The 21,132-nt window shown below is 38.5% G+C and overlaps 1 protein-coding gene across 8 annotated transcripts in view; it reads left to right on the top strand.

Annotated features, from left to right (window-relative positions):
* TRAK1 (trafficking kinesin protein 1) overlaps positions 1-21,132 on the top strand; it is a 115,616-nt gene that overhangs the window by 49,354 nt on the left and 45,130 nt on the right. For 4 of the 8 annotated variants that reach the window (XM_085569634.1, XM_085569608.1, XM_085569632.1 and 1 more), the window contains one exon: positions 1,324-1,518. Coding sequence is in view for 5 of the 8 variants with exons in the window: in XM_085569608.1 (XP_085425734.1) it covers positions 1,324-1,518 (195 nt within the window). In the remaining 3 variants the exon portion in view is untranslated. The other 4 variants (XM_031503901.3, XM_085569625.1, XM_085569619.1 and 1 more) reach the window with 3 other exon arrangements.

Here is a 21,132-nt window from a genome sequence, read left to right as displayed (position 1 = left end):
TGTAAAGGTACATGGGAGCACTCAGCGTCTTGACAGTCTTTGCTCAGCAAGAGTTGCAAGAGCTATAACCTGGTTTAAGAGGGAGCTTTGGTGTATTGCTCTTCGAAAAAAGGCTTAGGTAGCTCTTCCTTACTTGGGGTGTGATGTGTGCTGGATGATGGTGTTTTCTCTTTGTACTGGTATGGAAATGGAAACCGTGCAGATTGATGCACAAAATATTTACTGAAAACATACCTTGGGTTGCTCAGTTTCCTAATAAATATTTAGCATGACATTGTATTCAATTGTATATGATAATTAAACTTATATATTTAGAAGTATTGTGACCATTTTGGGTATTGATACACTCTCAAAATTCTTCATTATAGTATAGGTTAGAAGGTACCTCAGGAGGAAATCTGTTCTGACTTCTACTAAAAGCATGTCTTTTAGAGTAAATGCTCATGGCATTGTTTACTTGACTTCTAGTCAAGTCTAGTCTCCCTGTGCCCCTGTTTGACTGTCCTCATGGTAAAAAAGTTTCTACCTTGAATTGTTGGTGGTTTTTTTTGTTTTTGGTTTTTTTTTGTGGTTTTTTTTTTTTTTTTGTTTTTTTTTTTGTGGTAAAACTTCTTAGCTACCTCTTGGCCTAAATTTAAAGCTCTAATTTTATTTGTAACATTTTTGCAGTTCTTGTTGGCTGTTGGTATCCATTTTTAGAACTGTGTGCAAACTTGATATGTGTGTGAGCATGAGGGGCCACAGCACAGAATGCAAGTCAGAATTGTGTCAAAAGGTGCCTTGGGAGTTCCTGTAATCATCTTTACCAGTGTGTCTTAGGTGTGAACTGTGACTTTGTTTGCTATTGCAGCCATGGATTTCTGTTTCTTGAGAAAAATCTGCCAGCAGCAAAGACAAAAAAAATACAGTGGTAATAAATTATAATCCAAGACCAAGTTAATGAGATACATAAGGCTTGCAAGCTAAAAATGATCTGTGAGGTAGAACATCAAAAATGTACATTCCTCTGTGCACTAATGTTTTCTTCATACTCCAGTTGTAACTGGCTCTCTATTCTCCACCCTAGCCCACTTATTCTTCAATAAATGTCCCTAGTTCTAGAGGTGAGGCTTTTTGTCACTAAGAGTACATGCCCTCATACTACTAGTAAATATGATATTTTGGGATAATTTGTGCCAGGCATGTCTTCTAAACTTATTTGTATTGAATTGTTCTTTACATGCAGCAAAATCTTATTGATATCAAAACAAACTAAAGTTTTTGAAAGCTTGTATGTATAGTACTCAAGATAACTAATAGAAATTGTTCCCTTTCCCTTAACAGATGTGTGCAATAGTACCAATCTTCCTGAAGTTGAAATCATCAGTCTCCTGGAAGAGCAGCTGCCTCATTATAAGTTAAGAGCAGATACAATCTATGGTTATGACCACGACGACTGGCTTCACACACCTCTCATCTCCCCTGATGCCAATATTGACTTAACAACTGAGCAAATAGAAGAGACCTTGAAATACTTCCGTAAGTCAAAAACTCACAAACTGTACTGAGAAACAAATAAAATAGTGCTATTTTTGTTACCTTCTTTGAAGTATCTGTGCAATTCTTTGAAAGCTGTGGAGAGCAAGAGAACTGTTTGTGATTTACTGCTTTGGTCTCTAAGATTGTGATACCTAGAAAACAAAGGGAGCATTTAATCAAGAACAGACATTGCATTTGTGATTTGTGCCTACACCTTTCCACATTATCAAATACTGGAGAAACTGAAATACTTCTTTTTGCTTGTAGTCTCTCTCAAAGAGACTGAAGTTTCTGTATCTATGCAGCTTAGAAAGCTTAGACCTCTTTCTACATCCACTTTTTTTGAATGTATTCTCTGACACATTGCGCTGTTGTCTGATGGCACTATATTCCAGGATCACAGAATGACATTAAATAATTCTGCTGCAACTTAAGCTTCTAGAAAAGCCTTGTGAAGATCCAAACTCTCAACATTTGTTGAGATGGTTTGTCCCTTCATTCTGTCTTCTGTTCATATTCATACTATCAGACAAAAAATTATTTGTGCTTACAGAGAACATGATTACAGTTGTGACATTTGTGGTTGTTCTTTCCTTTGTTTGAACCTGTAGATACTTTGTCATGGTGAATGGACTCATGTCTCTGGTTTCTTCCACTGTGTGTATTGACTTAGATGTGCTATTAGAGAAGACTTCTGTAATTCATCCCAATGACTGCTATGCTAAAGCAATAGCAATGGATTTACATGGGTTATAGTAGAAGGTAGATTTAGGTAGACTTACTGAGGAATTGTAGAACTTCAGAAGAGATGAGTTACAGGGCTCAGCACAAACCTGTGCAAAGATGGCTTTATTGCATTTTGAAGCACCTAACAATCACTTTGTAAGGAGCACAGCTGGTAAAGAAAAGTATGAATAATATAAAGAACAGAATTTCTAATGGTCATGCTTCAATAAATGGCTTGAAGTATTTTAGTAAAAAAACTTGCATATGCTTTCCACCTACCCCCAAGCACACAAAAACAGTGGGAAGGGGGTGAGACAAGCAGAAACTGATCTGTGGAATCAAGTGTACTACCACTGTATTTGTAGTAGCCTGTTGGTGCTGTTACAGTGATGCCAGAAGCTGGCTTAAATAAATATTTTGAAATCTAATGTTTCCAAGGTCTTTAGTAACCTGATTAGGCCTGTCTCACAAGTAAAATTGTCTGTGTGGGTGGATTGTTGCAATAACCATGGGAAAAATGTTTTGCTAGTGGGACAAGGAACTCAAAAATCCCCATGGCAGTGTCCTTCTACAAACTGAGGTGATGGTAGGTGTGTGACTGCTGGGGATGGATACAAAATACAACCTGTGCAGAGAATGAATTGAGACAGACCATAGGAAAGGACTTGGGTGTGTTGGTTGACAGCTCAGCTTGATCCAGAAATGTACACTTGTAGCCAAGAAAGCCAAATGTATCCTGGGCTGCATCGAAAGAAATGTAGTCAGCAGGTCCAGGGAGGTCAAGGTCAAGGGAGGTAATTGTCCTCACCTACTCTGTCCTTGTGAGACTCCCACTTGAAGTATGTATCCAGCTCTGGGGTCTCCAACATAAGCAGGACATGGACCTGTTGGAGTTCAGAGAGACACAAAGATGATCAGAGGGCTGGAGCAATGCTGCTGTGAAGACAGGCCAACAAGAGTGGGAGTTGTTCAGCCTGGAGAAGGCTTTGGGGAGACTTCAGAGCACCTTTCAGTACCTAAAGGGGGTTATAGGAAAGCAAGAGAGGGACTTTTAAGCAGGCCCTGTAATGATAGGACAAGGGATGATGACTTTAAACTGGTAGAGTGTCAATTTAGATTAGTTATATGGAAGAAGTTCTTTATTGTGAGGGTGGTGAGGCACTGGAACAGCTTGCCCAAAGAAGTTGTGGATGTCATATCCCTAAAAATTATCAAGGTGAGGTTGAATGAGGCTTTGAGTAACCCAGTCTAGTTGAAGATTCCCTGCCTATGACAGGGTGTTTGGACCTAGGTGACCTTTAAAGGTCCCTTCCAACCCAAACCCTTCTATTATTCTCTGAAAACGAAGCTGTGAATAACAGAGAAATTGGATAGCATAGCTGCCTGAAACTGTGACTACTTAGCAATTTTATCTAGCTTTTAGCTTACAAGTATGACTGCAAGTTCACCATGTTGCTGTGGTTGTAGATTTCTTCCAATCAACTGGCTTGAATGAAAAAATCCTGAGTATAATTCCTGCCACAGTGTATATTTTCTTCTTTTATTAGGAAATAACTGCTGAAAAAGAGGAAGGAAGTAAAGAGATTTTTGATAAAGAAACATTTATTTCTTACTGCTTATAGACAGACATTTTTGTATACATTCTGATAAAGTTCAAGAAATTTAAGCAAGTTTGGGTCTAGCCTTAGACTGATATCCTGGAAACTGAGATCTGACTTAACCCTTGTTCAGTTACTGTAAACAAGTCACAGACTCCATCTATACATGAGAGTGCAAGATTGCATGTTTCAAAATTATTACATTGATTGCAAACATTGGTTTATGGCACAATGAACTATGAAAGTAAAAATATTATTTTAAGTAAATTGGCAGAAAGGTTTTGTGAATTATGCCACCACCACTGTGAATAATGCTACCACCACTTTGGAGAGTGTTCCAGGGTGTGACTGCTTGCACACTTTTCAGTGCTGCAATTAAGCTACTCCTCTTTTACTTGTTTAGTTTGTTTCAAAAGCATTGATGAGGGTGTGAACAAATGCTGTAGCTTATCTCTTTGCAAGTTTGATTTTTCAATGACTTAAGAAAATTTCCTTGCAGTTGTTTGCATGTTGAGATTGATAGTGGTTTATAACCTGTTGGTGGTTTATAACCTGTTGATGGAAATGTGATGAGCTTCCCATTGTGTTGATCCATATAGCAGAAGAATCAGCAATTACACTTAGGCATACTGTTGTGGCTTGTTAGAGCAGACTTTTCTGCTTTCCTGTGGCTTCCTGTCCAATTCACAGCCACAAAGGCTCAGAATCAGTAAGAATCTTCTGGGCCACATAACACAAGAGGGTGGACATAAGGCTACTTAGCTCTCATTTTTAATTAATTTTTGAAGATACTGGTACAATAATTAACAGTCAAATATCCAAGCATTTTAATTTATTCAGTGCTTTTTGTGGGAATTTAAGCTATAACACAAGAGAGGTGATGTAGAGAATTAGTTCTTAAAATTTAGTTTGCCATTGGATAAGAAGGCAGTTGGGAAGAACTGAATAGTATTAGGCCTACAACTGTTCTTCTACAGTCTGGAACTCCAAAGCACATCTTTTTTATTATTTCATTCAGATGGAAGGCTGAGCCAGTTCTTGCCAAATGAATAAAATAAAATGGATCTCATCCTAAAGCATAGTCACATAAATTCAGTGTCACCTGACCAGTCTCTTTATACAGTTGAGGCAGAGTGTCTTTTAAGTAAGATGAAAGTATGATGCAGCAAAATGACATTCTGTCTCCCTGCCCAGGTTAGGGGCAGTCAAGCTCACTTTCAGCTTGGAGCTGTGGGGAGGCCTGTGTGAGAGCCAGGCCTAGAGCACAGCTACCAGAGGCAGTGAGCAGGGACAGCAGCCTGAGTTTTTCCTTGGCAACCTAGGGAGACAGGGCCCATCTGAGAAACTGAGGGTGCCTTTTGCTGCGTGTAAGGTGGAGGTCAGGTGGGCCACAGGCATGTGGACCTCAGGAGGTCCTAGTGGCTTCTGAGAAGCTGTCAGCTGCTCTTGACCCAAGGGTATCCTTGGCCTTCTTTGCAACTGCTGCTCGTTGGGGATGGTCAGACACAGCCAATAGTTGTAGTAGTTTCTCTGGTATGGTGCAAAGAAGGGATCTTCATCTGAGTTCAGAATAACCTAAGTCTTCAGATGTGGTGGCAATGTGCCACAGGGTACATTCTCCAGGTTTTGGAGTACCTGTCCCTCAGAGCAGAGACTTTAACCCAGACAGAGCTTCAGACTGGGAAGGCAGAGCTGCTCCCTATCCTGAGGTAGAGAGAGATGGCCTCCTTTCATGCAGGAGGTGTGCATGTGGAAAAGCTGTCACCAGGTGGAGAGGTTGAGAGGGAGTCACCAGTGCAGCATCAGGGCGGGTGAGACATAGGCAGGATCTAGGAGTGGCTGAGACACAAAAGGATTGTGCTCCTATTGAGAGGGACCTTGACATGCTGGAGCCATGAGTCAAGAGCAGCCTTGTGCTGTTCAGCAGAGGGAAGGGCAAAGTCCTGCAGCTGGGAGGAACAACCCCATGCCCCAGTAGATGCTAGGGTCCAGCTGTTGGCATGCAGCCTTGCAGAAAAGGACCTGGTGCATCCTGGTGAACACCAAGAAGGACAAAAGCCAGAAATATGCCTCTGCTGAAAAGCAGACTAATGGCATCCTGAGCTGTATTAGGAAGCCATACTGGGCTCCCTTGTTCTATATTCCCTCAGTGTAATGCATTCCTTTCCTCTCCCAGGAAGCTGCAATCATATCTCTCAGTGGGTTTTTTGCCTTGTTAGAAAAATAGGTCATAACATGCAGCTGTAATATTTTTGTCTAGCCAATTGAGCATAGTATTAAGCTCAACTTCATTTTACAAATGTTTTTGCTGTCTTCATGAAAAATATAACAAAAAAAAGAGGAGATTGTCATGTACATTATTTCCATCTGGCAAAATGGAAAATGGTTTGCAAATGATTTGCAAAATTTGTTTCTTTACCCCTTTATTCTTGATTTCCTTAATTATAGATAGGGGTGTATTCTCTTAATGTGTCTCTTGCTCTTATGGTCTTTATTACAGCGTTTAAGTGTGCTCAGTGATACCTTAGCTACACAGCTGGTTTTGCAGGAAGGTTGCCAAAGACATCAATTTTGATTTTATACAAATGCAAAAATAATGCTTTCCAGTAATTATCTAGGGGAAGGGAAAAATAATCCTTTCATATGGAAAATAGCTTTTTGTTATTATCTACTGCCCCTGTTTCATGTTAAATAATTTTGTTTCAGTGGGAGAGCAGTTTGACCCTCTTCTGCATTAGAAGAGTCTTCCTTGTATCAGGTGAGGTCAGTGTGCCCTTAGGGTGTGAAGCTATGAGCTATGTCCCACCTGGAGGAAATACTTGTACTATTTTTAAGCACTGGATAGTCATCCCAGTTTAATGAAAAAGAGTCAATCAAATCTGAAGCACCCATTTTTCTAAATACCAATCTGAAAGTTGCTGGTAATAATGTCCTCAGTGATCTAGATTTTACTCTGGGTTCTACTCTTTCCAGGTAAAGCAAGACTCCTTGTTAAGTAAAATACTACCCTGGAAGAGATCACTGTCCTAAGTTACAGAGTTGTTTGTCCTTACTAAATATGTAGTCACAGGATGACTCCTATTCAGTGTTCTTTTAGAAGGTGACTCTTCACTTCAGTAAATTATTCCAGTTTAGAAATAAGTATGACAGCCCATCCTTGAAAATCAGTTTGACTTTTAAATATGCCTTTTTTGTCAGCTTGCAAAATATGTGTTGTAGCAATGCTTGATTGTGATTAATATGGATTGCATAGTGGTGGCCTGTACAGCTGTACAGCTAGTGCTCTGATAAAAAAGGATCCGGACAATGTTAATGGGATGGGCAACTTTATCCTGAGTGGTGGTGACTGTAGAAAATGATGATGCGATACAGTGTTTAATTATCTGAACCATCCTGAGCCTGTAGCCAAGAGAAGAAATGTGACCCAGAGGTAATCAAATGGGAGGTAATCCATTGCAGCTGCCTTGGAAATACTTCATCCAACTCCAGTGTTCAGTTTCAAAAAGCATCCTTACAGAATTGCAAAAGGTTCGGAGAAAAAAGCTGAGAATGACTAAGCATGAAAACACAGGATTTATAGTGGCATGCTATGTAATGTCATTCTTTTAAGACTTTGTCAGCAGAGATGACTTGCTGTGGCTTTGCACTCTAGCAGCACAGTGCACTACAGTCTTGAGTGTGCTGCTGGGGTAGATGAAAGTACCTTTGTGAAAAATTCTCTTCAAACAAAGGGAAGGGTTTGTGTGGTTTTTATAACCTGGGTAATTTAGGCACATGAGTTTAATGCTGACTTACAGCATGGATTTATTTCAGCAAAAAGGAAGGAGAGGGCTCTTGAGCTTTCCAAGCCATCTTTTCTTGCTACTGAAACCCCTTTGTAACCACAAACTTAATGAATGCTTAGTCTGTTTACAGTTGGCTACCAGAATTCTTTATCAATTTGCCCTGTGGAGAACAAAGATAAAGGGTGGGGTTTGTTTAGTTAGAAATAAACATTAAAAAATAGAACACAATTTAGCAGCTGTAAGGGAATGCTGAACAAATATGAATAACTGTATTTAGGTTTGGAATAGGAAAATGCAGCTTCCTTATAGTTGCAGACTTATTACCCTAGATCTTTTTTTAGCCCCATTGAATATGAACTTTTAGGTAAGTAACACCCCAATCAAATGTAGTGTTGCAATATGGAGATTGGAATACAGAGGTTCAAAGTTTGTAGAATCAGTTCACCTGAAAAATGTACTGTTCTGATAAGTTTACTATAAAATGAATCTGATACAGCCCTGTAGGAAGGAAAAGTAGGGCTGAAAAGGTTGAAAGTAGATTCTGCAACTATGCAGTTGCTTTGTCAGCTTGGTCACAAATTCCCATTCAACTTAACAACCCTTCCAGCTTTATAGATTACAATTCTTCATGTAATTGAAGGGATGCTTGGAGTGGATACCTGGATATATAGTATTCCGTCTGCCCAGGGTTTCTGTCTTCATGCTGGGAAGATAATACACTTATTCTATATTTTCAAATCCTTTGAGGAGTTCTAAAATCGTTTGGCCATACAAGTGATTTTCTCCACAGAAAAGTGATTCCTTTCTGAATTACACCAGTATGCTTCCAATCTAATCTGTAAAAAATATCAATTAAAAAAAAACCACAAAAACAAAACAAAACAAAACAAACAAACAAACAAACAAAAAAAAAACCAAAGAAAAAGGCTCTAAGGCCCTACCTTGGACTATTTTTATATTTTTATTCTGTCTCATTGAAAGGGAGTGTGTGTGCCATAGGAAGGACAGAGAGAAGAAAATTCTAGCTTGTTGAAGATTTCCTTTGTTTAAATGTCAGCAAATTAAAAAAAAAGGAGATTGGCTACCACCTTAAATTGCTGCAGAGACAGTGTTCATTCTTTCTATTTTAAATGCTTATTTAATAACATTAAGCAGACTGAAATTACCTTTTGGACAAAAATAATACAAGTAGAACAAATAGATTATATGCAGAGCAATTGAATTGATGTTGCCATAGGAACCTTTCTTTTTCTCTGGTAGTATTTTAACAGTGTGGCCTTAATTGCATTTAATAGCATGTATAGTTATTTTCCTTGTGTGTATGCATAATTGAAACTCTGCAAGACTCAAAGCTGCAGTGATAATTTCTTATACCAGGAAAGTTGAATACTGATGTGGTCAAGAAACCAAAGCATTTGCCTCTGCATTTTCCTCTGCATAGGCATTACCTACTTCTGTTGCAGTAAAGCAAAGTGGTATCAGGTGGGGAGTAGAATAAGTGTTCCAGATGTGTGGAACTCTTTGCAAGAGAATGTTGGAGATGCTAAATATGTATGTGGGTTCAAGAACAGAGAGGATAAGTCATTCAAGAATTCCTAAAAGAAGCAGTAGCTGTATCTGTCTCAGATTGTCTCTGAAGATGAAGAAATTAGAGGTTGGGAGAGCAGTTGTGGGAAATGTTGGACAGTTCTCTATTGCCTGCTTATGGCTATTCTTGTGGATGGAGTCTTTGGCTAGACAGACACCAAAGACTTCCCTGGTCAGACCCAATATGACCCCCCACCTTAATCTACCGGGGTATATTGTCACAATCTATCCCAGTGCTTCTCCTGGTGTTTGCAAAGAATTAGCATTTCCTAAAAGAGGAGGAGAAATGGGTGAAGACTGCTGGTTATGAACAAAATGGGTGTCAGTCCATTTGGTATCTGTACCTGCACATATTCAGACATGCTTTTTGAATTGTAGTGTTTGATGATTTAATGCCCTCTGTTCCTCAGACAGGTTCTCTCCTAATAGCTTAAACACAATTTTACTGGGGGTTGAAAAAGTATTTTCTTCCATTTCCAAAATACTGAACACAAACATTAAGTCATTCTGGATGATGACCTTCTGTATTTTTAGGAAAAGAGTAGTGAAAATTTGACCTAACCTCCAGTCTTCAGCTACGAAACTTAGATGCTTGGGAAAAAAAAAAGCGTGAGGGAAGTGGTTCATGAAGAGGGCAAAAAGTAGAAACAGATTAGCTTTTTTTTTTTGTAAGGAGAAATTAATTGCTGTTCTGATTTTGCTGATTCTGTCTTTTTTTTTTTCATTTGGCATTTCTCAACAGAAGCATGCAGAAAGAGTTCTATTATATCAGACCAGAATACTGTAACAAAGCAGTAACATAGTTTAATTTTCCATGGGGAAGTCAGGCTTTTATCAAACTGTATGGAGGAGAGTAGTAATGGACTAGATTTTCATTATTAATGTACCACATGTCCCCAGTGAGTTGCAACAGTGTGATGCTGTTGTTCTGTGAGCCGTAGCAATGGGTTGTATCATCTTTCTTAGCAACGATTTTTGTTTCCAGTATGGAGGACTCCTTTCTAGCCTGTAAAGCCAGAAACAGCAAAATGCATTTTCTTCATCTCTGCATCGCTTTTGGAGCCAGCTAGTCTCCATGGCAACACATTAGCCTGAAAGAGATGAGGAGACTGGGGAGGAAAGGAATGAGTTAGAGCCAGCCGGGCGGTGGTGTGTGTCCCCAACGTCAGCGCATCAGCCTTTTGATAGGAGGATTCTGTTAACACCCATCCAAGGCTCCTGTGCAGAGCTTCTTTATTAGAGGAGCTGCCAGAGCATCTGCTTCCTTTCTGCATCCTTTTTCTATGGTTTTTTTTTTGTCCAAATAGACCCGCCGCATCCCCCCGCTTTTATTTTAGTTGTGGCCTCAGTGAAGATGTGCAGCTCATTTTCAGCTTCCTGTGAGCTGCCTTGTGCTCTGGCATTTTGCAAAGGCAGGAAGGCATGGCTGCATTTCACTTGACCTTAGCAGCGAAGTGAAATCTTCTGTATGTCACTGAAGGATACTGACTATGCAGAAATTCATTGAAGCAGATTATTATGAACTGGACTGGTATTATGAAGAATGCACGGATGGTAAATATTTCCTTCTAGTCTCTTGTTGAAGAATTTAGAGCTTGTAAGACCGGACCATCATTATTCAATGCTTTTAAAAAGGAAATACCCAGAAAAAGGCAACACCCAGGTGTAGCAGAGATGCCTGCACCTCTTTTGCATCTCAGCATCTCTTGTGAGTGTGCTGCAAAAGACTGCTGTATAGCTTTTTCCTCTCTGAAGGGAGTGGCAGAGCAGCATATGCTCTGTATGAGCTGTCTTTGAGCAGGAGAAAGAATATTCAAAAAGCTAACTGTATCTATAATAATTGAGGTGAATTTAAATATACTGGTGGTAATATTAATTCTTGGTTCAAGTTTGAAGTCTGTCTTTCTTCTGTGTTACCAATATCCTGTAATATGTATATATCTGATGTATTATTAGGCAGTCCATGTTTTCTCTCTGGTTATTTGTCTGTGCAAGACATTAAAAATGTAGATTTTTAAAAGTGAGCATGTTGACTTTTGAATTGGGAGGATTTACAAAATCTGGCAAGCATTATCTTTCATGCTGGTTGCAATTTTTATGTAATGTTTGCTAGGGTGATTATTTCTGTATCAGGACACTGAATGTTTTCACCAGGCTTCTGATAGAAGGCACACAAGAAAGGGTAAGAGATTGCTAAAACTGTATTCTCTGCAGCAAGAAAAAAAAATCAAGATCTCTTATTGATACCACTCTGAAGCAAGATGCAGCCTTTGGGAATGCAGAAATTTTACATTAATTTTATTCTAGCTGAGAGCTTAGCTTAAACAAGGCAAGTCCAAAATCACAGTGAAGCAAAGCACAGAAAGCAGGAAGGATCATAGGCCCAGGAGATAATGTACGTATGTAATACACAGAGATATTTCTATGGTAGTGCTCTACAATACCAGAGGGGAATGTGAAGCATAATGATAAGGGTGAGAAAATTTGAATGTTTTTTATGGTTCTTTTTGAGTGTCATGTGCCTCCATTTCGGAACTGAATGCAGTTTCAGAAGCTTGTTACACTTGAACTTCTATTATGTTTAATTGATTACTCCTGTTCAGGTGTTCAAAGGCAAAGATGCATATTTAATTGAGAGATTTGACCACTTTAAGTTGGATTGAATCTATTATGTAACATTTATCCTCTTGGTTTAACCCTAGTAAATACTGTAGCATCTGATTAATCTGCATGATGTAACAGCCTGAGTTGGCCTGCTTTTAGAAGCTTAAGAAATAGACCAGTTGTATGGCCAATAGAAGCTGTAGCTTTCCCTAGGTTAAAGCTACCACAGGTAGCTTTTTTTTTTTTTCAGTTGTACATTTTTATGATCTTTTGTCTGTCTGGTCAAAGTGTCATATGGAAGGGTGGTGTGCCTGAATGTCTGAGCTAAGAGCTGATCTGCTTATCCATTTTGGCTTAAGCTGTGCGCTGTGCTGGAGAAACTGTGGGAGTTCCATGGTAATGGAATAAGCAACAGGTGTTGGGCAAGCATTTAAATACCTTGTGGGATGAGGGCCTCAGGTACACAGTAGTGGTTGGTTGGATTCTGGGCTTACAGGTTTTCCTGTTAGTGCTGAGCACCTGCCCAGAATACTTCTTCCATGAGCTGAGATCTGCAGAATCAGCTGGAGTATGTGCTGGCAGTCTGCTTGAAGTATTTGGGAAGTTCTTCCCTAAGAGAAAGAAGGGTTTAATGTCTGATAGGGAAATAATCCTTCCAGCAGGTAAGGCATAATGGTTTTTTGCATTTTTAAAATTGCTGTTATTTTTTAAATTAAAGTGTTAGTTTTTACTTGCTGAAGGGTAGTGCTCTCAGTCCTATCTCAGCCTCTCAGGTGAATGGCAGTCTCATAGGGTTAATAGAATTTTATGGGGTTTAGCTTTCTTCTGCTTCTTGGAGTTCAGGTGTGTGTGAGAGGGGAAGATTTGAGAGATGCAGTGGAAGATACAGTCTTTGGCCTTAGATACTGGAATGTTCATTTGGGTGTAAAATAGTGTTGGCATTTGCACCTGATGGAAAAAGGTATTCTAATTGTTATAGCAGACAAAAGGCATCATTATAGTAGAAAACAGAGCTTTTCCAAAAACCTGAAGCAGATGATGTATTAAAAGAGATGCCTGTCTCTTGATTGGCTTTTTATTTTTCTGCCATATGTTTGTTGATACCAGAGTAATTTTCCTGAGATTCTTTTTACATTCAGTATAGTCAGTTGCAGCTCAGCTGACCTGTTTTGAGTATCTATTTTAAGACAAATTGAAGCACACCTAGAGAGCCAATTTCTCTGCCATGCATGGACTCTCCAGAGCTCAGATGTATGTGTGCATTCAGTTATGAATCCCACCCAGTTCACCCTTCGTGATAAATATAACACTGGAAAATAGTGGGTGGTACTTTAAAACTAATAGAAATCTTCACAAGGTAATATCCTGCAGAATTATTTTTCTGATGAAATTGTTCATACATTCTTTGTCAGGGCCTCTGGGACTCAAATTTCTATTTAAAACACATTACTTCATTTGGTTTCCTTTATTTATAATTATTTTAACAGCATATGGTTTCTTGTTCTTCAAGGGGAAAAATAGTCTAAAATTGTATCAGGGTGTAAAGTTTTATTGATATTATTTAATTTAATAGGTAAAGCAGCAACTCACTGTTGCCTCAGATGTTTCAACTTGCATTTGTTAGTGGTATTTGTTTAATACCTTGCAAAAGAAGAAATGCTCAAAATTTACAATTTATAACTCTTGACAATGACTTTCTAGGGTTGGAGTAATTAATTAATTCTTTTACATAAGGTCCTTTACAGAGTTTATTTTTTGGTAGGAGTAGGTGGAAATAGACAATAAAATGTCACACTCTATTTGAATTACTGATGTTAACTAACATTACAATAAATTGAAACTTCTATAAATAACTGCTATGCTATGCTTTTTGCATACATTTCCAAGTATAATATTTTGTAATATGAGTGACACTTGTCACCTTACTTGGTGTTAATAAAGTATGTTGTGTAGGTGGATTGGTGAAAGAGCTGGGCCTATACTTGGGTAGGAAAGTAGCTATTTTCATAGCAGACTTGGACAGAACAAGTGATAAAGAGGAAAAGCTGAAACTTTTCTACTCTTACTACAAGAGTATAAAAGTTTAGGTTTATCTAAGTGTTTTTTATAGAAAAAAATACATTCTTAAAAATATCGTATGCAATTTGGGTGAAAAAAGTTAATACTAAACCCCCAACAAACTACCAAACAAGTAATCAAGAAAATAAGTATATATCTATAGAAATTTTAATAAATATGCTTGTTCCCTGCCTCTCTCTTAGTGCAATATTTTTCTAATGAATAGTGCTTTCTAGAAAAATCCAGACTGACTTTAGAGCAAATTACTCTTCTTGTGGTTTCTTCCATTACTTGTTTATTTCTACCTCAACAATTCATGAGTTTAGTTTCTTACAATTCCAGATGACTTTGCATCTGGTGAATGTGCGATTGGATCTTTCCTTCTGCTTTCATTAGCCCTGAGTTTTGGCAATTTCTTGTGGAGGAAATGTGTCTTTCCCTTTTTCCCCTGCCAGACCCATGGTGTGCCTGGTTTGCTAATGCATGCTGAACCTCCTAACCACTTGTATGTTTGCCTGAGCCACTCCATCTTGTTCCAGCATACTTTCCTGTGTTTTCTTCTCACTCATGCTGAAATGCTTTTACCACCTGTTGTTATGTTTGCAGTTATTATTTAGAGCTTCTCTCCTCTATTCTGTTTTCCACTCCACTGATATAATTATCAGCAAGCTCAGTAACTTTCTTTTTAACAATAGTAGACAATGTTATCTTGTTCTGCTTGATCTCTTATGAGTGATTACTTGCTGTTGCCTTGCTTATGTTAGTGTGGTGACCCATCATCTCCCTCATACATTGGCCCTTTTGTGTCCATCCATGTGGATAGAGTAACCCTGGTGTTACTCTGAATCTCAGTGGATGCTGGCACTGGGTATGCTACTGAAGTCTAGGAGAATCTTATTAATGCCTTTAGCCTGCAGCTTCTGAAACAGCACTTGCTCTATAGGTATGCAGTTAAAATGCTCATTCAGGTTGATCTTGTGCTCCCATGTCTTTTATCTCTATACATGATAAATATAGTTGAACCTTGTTTATATTCATAGAATTGTTCATACTGTTTTCCTGGTTTTCTGTGTTTTGCCATGCCACTTTTCTCTTTATTCCTTCATTGGCTCCCTCTTCCTTTTCAAGCCACATAATCCACATAAGGCAATACACATTGCAGCCTAGAGATATTTTTTGGTTTTATTCTGTTCAACCACTAAGTATCTAGATAGGTGTTTTCCCGTTCATTCCATTTCTTTCCATTTCTGTAAGAGTAACATGCTGTCCTTTCCATTGAGTAATAGAAGATATTTTGTGTGGGATTTTGAAAGAGTGGGAAACATAACACCTGTAAAAATTTGAACTAACTTTGCTTGACTGTACATATTAACAGAAAGCACACAGTCAATAACCAGTTTTGTCTCCCTCCCTGAAGAGACCACCTCAAAATACCCACATTTCTTCATCAGCATATTTAAATCCAAGTGCTGCCATTTCATCTGCTGTTTTTAGACTTGTTGGCTTACAGAGAATCTCTTTGTTCTAGATGCAGCATTGTTAGTAACAGTTAATTGTGCAGAAGTTAGATGGTTTTATTGATAAAAGAAAGTTAAAATTATTTGAATGCATTGGAGTTCCTTGGAAATAATGAGTCAGGATATGAGGGTTTGTTGGTATTGTGTCCAGCCTCACCCTTCTTCAAACTAGCTCTTGGTTTGTGTGTTTCCTGTTTCATGGCAGAGCTGCTGAATATACTCTGTACCTCAGTGCAGCCATTGTACTGGGAGTGTGCTTGGAGTACTGCAGCCTTGTTAACAAGCTTCCTGACAGGAGGTAAAGCCTCCTAATTGAGAGTGGGGCTTGCAGCAAATACACCAAATTTACTTCCCAGTGACAACCCATTAAAAAGTATCTTCATTCTAAGTATACTCTTAAAGTCCCTGAGTATGTGTTTACAGGAAATATTAAAAATCTCTTTTGAATCTTTCCAGTTTAGATTGTATATTTTCAGAATGAAATACAACATAACTGCTTTTTTTTTTTTTTTTTTTTTTTTTTTTTTTTTAATCTATAGCTGCTTATTGTTTGGTGTTGGTTGGAAACCTGGCTGTAATCATTAGCAAGTAAATGTTCCTGCACTGCTTAAGGGGGTGTAATGCAGAATACATGAAAAATGTGTTGATAGTGTGAGGGTGGGGCATTCATTCCTTCTCCACCCAGTATAAATTTGCTCCAACATTTATCATATGCTGATATCAAAATAGGTATTACAATGCTTTCTCTCAGCTTTTGAACGTCAGAGTCTTCCTGTGTGGTACAAGTTGATACTAGTCACAGTTCAGAAGCCAGCTTTGTGGGAATGTTCAATTACACTCCTTATATTGTCGTGTGTTTTGAACAACAACATGCTTCCTTTCAGTGTGTCCTTCATAAACTGTAGTTAGCTGTAGTTGACTGCTTGTCAGTATTATTAAAACCATAGCATGTTTGGCAGGGGTGGACTTTTCTGTCCCTAGGCTTTATAAGGTGCTTCCTGCATTCTTTTAATATGACTTATTGTTTTGGTTACTCTCTGTTTCCATTTTCTAGCTATTACTGAAATGTGATAAATAGTTACTGAATGGCAAGTAGGTATTTAAGACCCTTACTCTCTGATTGTAAGTATTTTTTAAAGAGTAGACTCACTGTTACAGAAAAGAACTGAAGATACAAATTCTCTAAACATCAGAAACTAGAAGCAGTCCTCATTATTAAAATTACATATTTTAATGTAATGATGTGGGGAGAAAGAGGCAATCCTATTTTTCCTGCTGAGTTCTTGAGGTTATTGCTGCTGCTGAATATTGCAGTAAATTTTGGCAAAGATCAAGTTGCTTTGAGTGGCAAAATCTTTATTCAGAAATTGGTGTTTCTTCCCTCAGCAACCACTTATATGTATTTAATATCCTTCGGCTGTTATTTATATAAGCATTGTTGCATTGTTTTCATATAAGTATCAAGAATGTAAAACAGAGAACAGAATCATTAATCATTATTTTGTAAAAGTAGTTGCTTCCTATCTCATACCCCATTTTTCCTCACTGCTAGAGAAGTGGTAATAGCGAAACTGTTCCTACATGACCCGAACTGTTACATTCTGCTGGCTTGTAATGTAATGTTTTTCTGTTTTTCCCTAGCAGTTATGTCCCCTCAGAGGATGATGAGGTGCCTTTGCCTTGCATTGCCCCCACTTTGCCTGCAAATGCTTTTCTCTGTGACGTGGATAGGAATGCTTTAGCAGCAAAGGGCGCCTGCTTGCCGCCACAAGTGTGGGAGGCAACTTAGCAAACATTAAATATCTATGGCTACAAAAAGTTAGATAAAGTTAGCCTGCCCTGTGTGTGTAGTCAAGATAAGCAAACACAGCCTGTTGGAAACAAAGAGGTCTCAGCACAGGAGAGTTGTTTCCTGTTGAGCAAAGAAGAGATGCATGCACCCCTGAAAATTCACTTGGGTGCCATATGTAGACTTGGGAGGTATTTCTTTTCCCACAGCAGACTGATAAGAAAAATGACTGTGGAAAATATGGTATTTGACAGCTAAAGGGATATGTCATTTAAATTCTTTGTGCCAGTGTAATCTCTCCTTTGTAGAAGCAATAAAAAAGCTCCTTTCCCCAGCCCAGTTCTTCACTTAATGGTTCTAGTGTGTGGTGGAAGATGCAGTCTGACTGTATTGCACATTAGCCCTGGGTATGCAGATCTCTCTGCTAGGTGGGATTGGCTGTGTGTGCACAGGCTCAGGCTAATTACGACTCCAGTGAGGTCTTGCTGCATTGGGCAAGGTGAGAGGTGATTTATGACTCTGTGCCAGTGCACACCCTTCTCCAGGAATGACAGACAGAGGTTGGGTCAGACTTACGTGTTGAGACACTTGCAGGGATCTACCACTTCACTTGTAAGAGCAGGGGCAGAGGAGAGGGGACCTTGTGGATGTGAGGAGTGTCAGGGAGGGTCTTTCAGCCCACTAACTTTGTCTGAAGTATGTTAGTGGGGCTTTTGAGCAAAAACTGGCTACTGTCAGAGCTGGTCTGAGGAGCAACATAAACCTTCTAGTAATTATTAGACAGATGGTCTCTTCCCTCCTCCACCCCATCTGTGCAACTCAAAGCTGTTGCACTAAGGACATGTACTCAGTCTCTCTAGAGTTCCCTGGCTGAGTATGTGAGTGAGGAAAGATGGTATCCTGCTTTGTGGAGACCTTGCTCTACTCTCCCCAAAGATACAGCCTCCGAGGGAATGACTTCCCATCACCTGTGAGACTAAGGCATTGTTTCATGTCTATCTGGGATAATTGCAGCAATGTCATTAAACGAAGAGGAAAGTTATGAATATGACTATGAAAAGGAAAATGAGAGGAAATGCACTTTTAACAGGCAGAGCCTTGATATCTTGGAAGAAGGTACTTTTCACCTTGTGTTTTTAATCTTTCATGGTGGTAGCATGTGGCAACTTACAAGTGATTTGAGTGATATTTGTGGATTAAATAGACAAAAATTTGTGTTTTACATATGTAGCCAGTATTTTTGGATGAAGTGTTTGTCTAATATATAAATAAGATAAATCTTAATTTATGTATACTTCTTTAAATAAGAAAGGCGCAATCAACAGATGAAGCTGTGCATTATGTAGTTTATAATGAAATAGAAATTGGGAAATCTCTCTCTGGAATTGTAGTGCATTTTTTATATGTACAAAATGTGTGTGTCTTATGAAACTGTATATTTTAGGTTGTCATTCCCAGCAGGTGCTTCTAGAACAGAGCAGCAATTTTGTGCTTCTCCATGAATTTGAAAGCACATAGACAGAAATAATCAAAGTGTGGTGTCTTATGACTTAAATTTTCAATATAAAAACCAACCCAAAAATGTTGTCGTACTTTCTGGAAATAATGGGTGACTGGCCCATTCAGATGGAAATGGGAATGTATGTGCATTGAAAATCCTCCTGTGCACCTGCTGCATAGAGAGTGTATCTATCCTAGGGCTGCTTCCAGCCAATCTGGTAACCTTCTTCAGGGTTTCAGGTAGCAAAAGCTGAATGCCCCATTCCTGTTACTTCATGTGCTGTAAATTGTTATCTGAAGCAGTAGTTTTATAGCAGAGAATGACTTCCAAATAAACTATTGTAAAGTCGATGTAGGGATGGTTTGAAGGATTGTTAGCACAGAAAATGTGACATGTTGTGAATTTACATCTTTGCTCATCTCATGGTTAAGAGTTCCTATGTCCAGGGTTCTTGGTGAATGAACCATGCTCTTTGAATGCCAATGCATAGGATTTTCCCATAAAAACTGCCTCACAATCAAATATCCCACCTGGTTTTCAGATTTGTGTGTCCATGCAAAAAAGAAAGGTGCTGAAGAAAATATTGATAAAAAGAAAATTTAAAACTGGGGATTGGGACGGAGAGGAAGCTTATCAAGAGAGGACAGCTGACTCTTTTTATATTTTATTCCTATTATTTTTGCAATTAAATTATTACTGAAGCATACATCATGCTGTTCTTGTTCTTTCTGCTGACTTTACCTTTCATCCAGATCTAACAGTCTGAAGCTGCTCTTGTTGATTCTGAGGGGTGGAAAATAAAAATATGAGTTCTATCTGGGATAAATTTAGCCCTGTCTTTCTACACTGCCTTCCTCTCAAAAGCTCAGTATGTGTTTGAAATGTCTTCTAAAAGATGCCTTTTCTTCTCCACCTATGCATTCATATCACCTACACACTCAGTGTAGCAGAGATACAGAAACACAAAACCTATATATGGTATTTCTATGTATCTTTGCATGTGGGAGTGCTTGCAAAGGGTAGTATTTCTCTAGGAGAATGGGTGACTCAATCCATTCTGCAAGTAAAGCAGATGGAAACACCAGCATGTAGCCTTTTCATCCTGAACAAAGGAAACATTTTAGCTATATCTGGCTGTAAATCTGGTACCGGAAATGGGAAATCAGAGGATATGCTTCACTTCAACCATTTACAGTTATTGGAAAGAAGAGGATAAAAACTGTATAATTAAGACTCTTTAACTGTTTGGCCTAGTCCATTTGCAGGATGCATACTCAGTTCTTGACAATTATTTCCATAGTTATTTTGATGTAGTGAGGTTTTTCTCTGTCTTGATGTTTAGATGCTGTAACTCCCCTGACTCCTGTTTCTGGAGCCTGTCATGGAACTAACATTATGCCTGGCAGCACTGCAGTCAGCTCTCTTGATGAGAGTGGAAGGCACCTTTGGAATTGGCACTGCTTTGGAATTGTAAAGTTGGCTGACAGCAGTATGTTTACTTTTCATTTGATAGTAAAGTATGGCCTTGGAGCTGACTGCAGTGAAACTTTGCTCAGGGATATCTGTTGATAAAGTCTTCTCAGATTTTCTTCATAAAGGAACCTGAGCTGTGAAAGTACTTACTGTCAACTTCCTTTGATTAGTTATTTGTTGAGTCAGCTGTTTCTGAAAGGGAGCTATGTTTTGATTCTTGCTTTTGCAGATGGAACACAAAAAGACTCTTACCTATGTAGGACCTATGAGGGCAACCATTTCCATTTACTAATGCAGTAGTTTAAAAGTCCTGTTTATCTAAAGTACTTAGTAAATGGAGGCAAAGAATCTATCTCAAGTTGAATTAAAAAGAAAAAAATAGGTCTTGGGATCACTATTAAAATTTTAAATCAGACACTCCAGGGATCTCACTTTCAGAAAATGTAAAATTCAATAGGATGGAGGCCATCCAGAGCTCTGGAATCTGTGAATGCTAGAGCAAAAAAGATAGAGAGGAGCCATTCTTGAAAGCTTTGGTACAACCATTCCCTCCCAAAGAATTGGAATAGACCACATAACTAAGAAAGGAGACAGTTGACAATGTGTGGCTTACAAGCTTGTAACTTCATTTTAGGATATTTAAAGATGTACAGTCCAGATCCTGATTTAAATCTTTCACACATTTATTAATTACATTGATTACAGTCTAGACTTTTCTTGACAAAAAATGAATGGAAAAGAATGTCAAGACACTAACTCAGTGGCAAGTAGTAAAAAATCCTGATCCTGCAAAAAAAGTTCCACCTTTGAAGAGAAGAACTATCTTGAGCTGTATCTGTAAATAATGTATGCGTTTAAGGCAATTAAGAGAATTAAGGTGTTCTCTCCAGAGACCTTTTCTTATTTTCTTAGTTTCACTTTTTGTTTGTATTTTCCAAGTTACCACATTTGATCTGTTTATGCTCTGAGAAGGAAC

This window comes from Lonchura striata, chromosome 2 (genome assembly GCF_050655825.1).
Source record: "Lonchura striata isolate lonStrDom1 chromosome 2, ASM5065582v1, whole genome shotgun sequence".
NCBI lineage: Eukaryota > Metazoa > Chordata > Aves > Passeriformes > Estrildidae > Lonchura > Lonchura striata.
The sequence above is the reverse complement of the archived record's forward strand: the minus strand, read 5'-3'. Positions and strand labels throughout refer to the sequence as shown.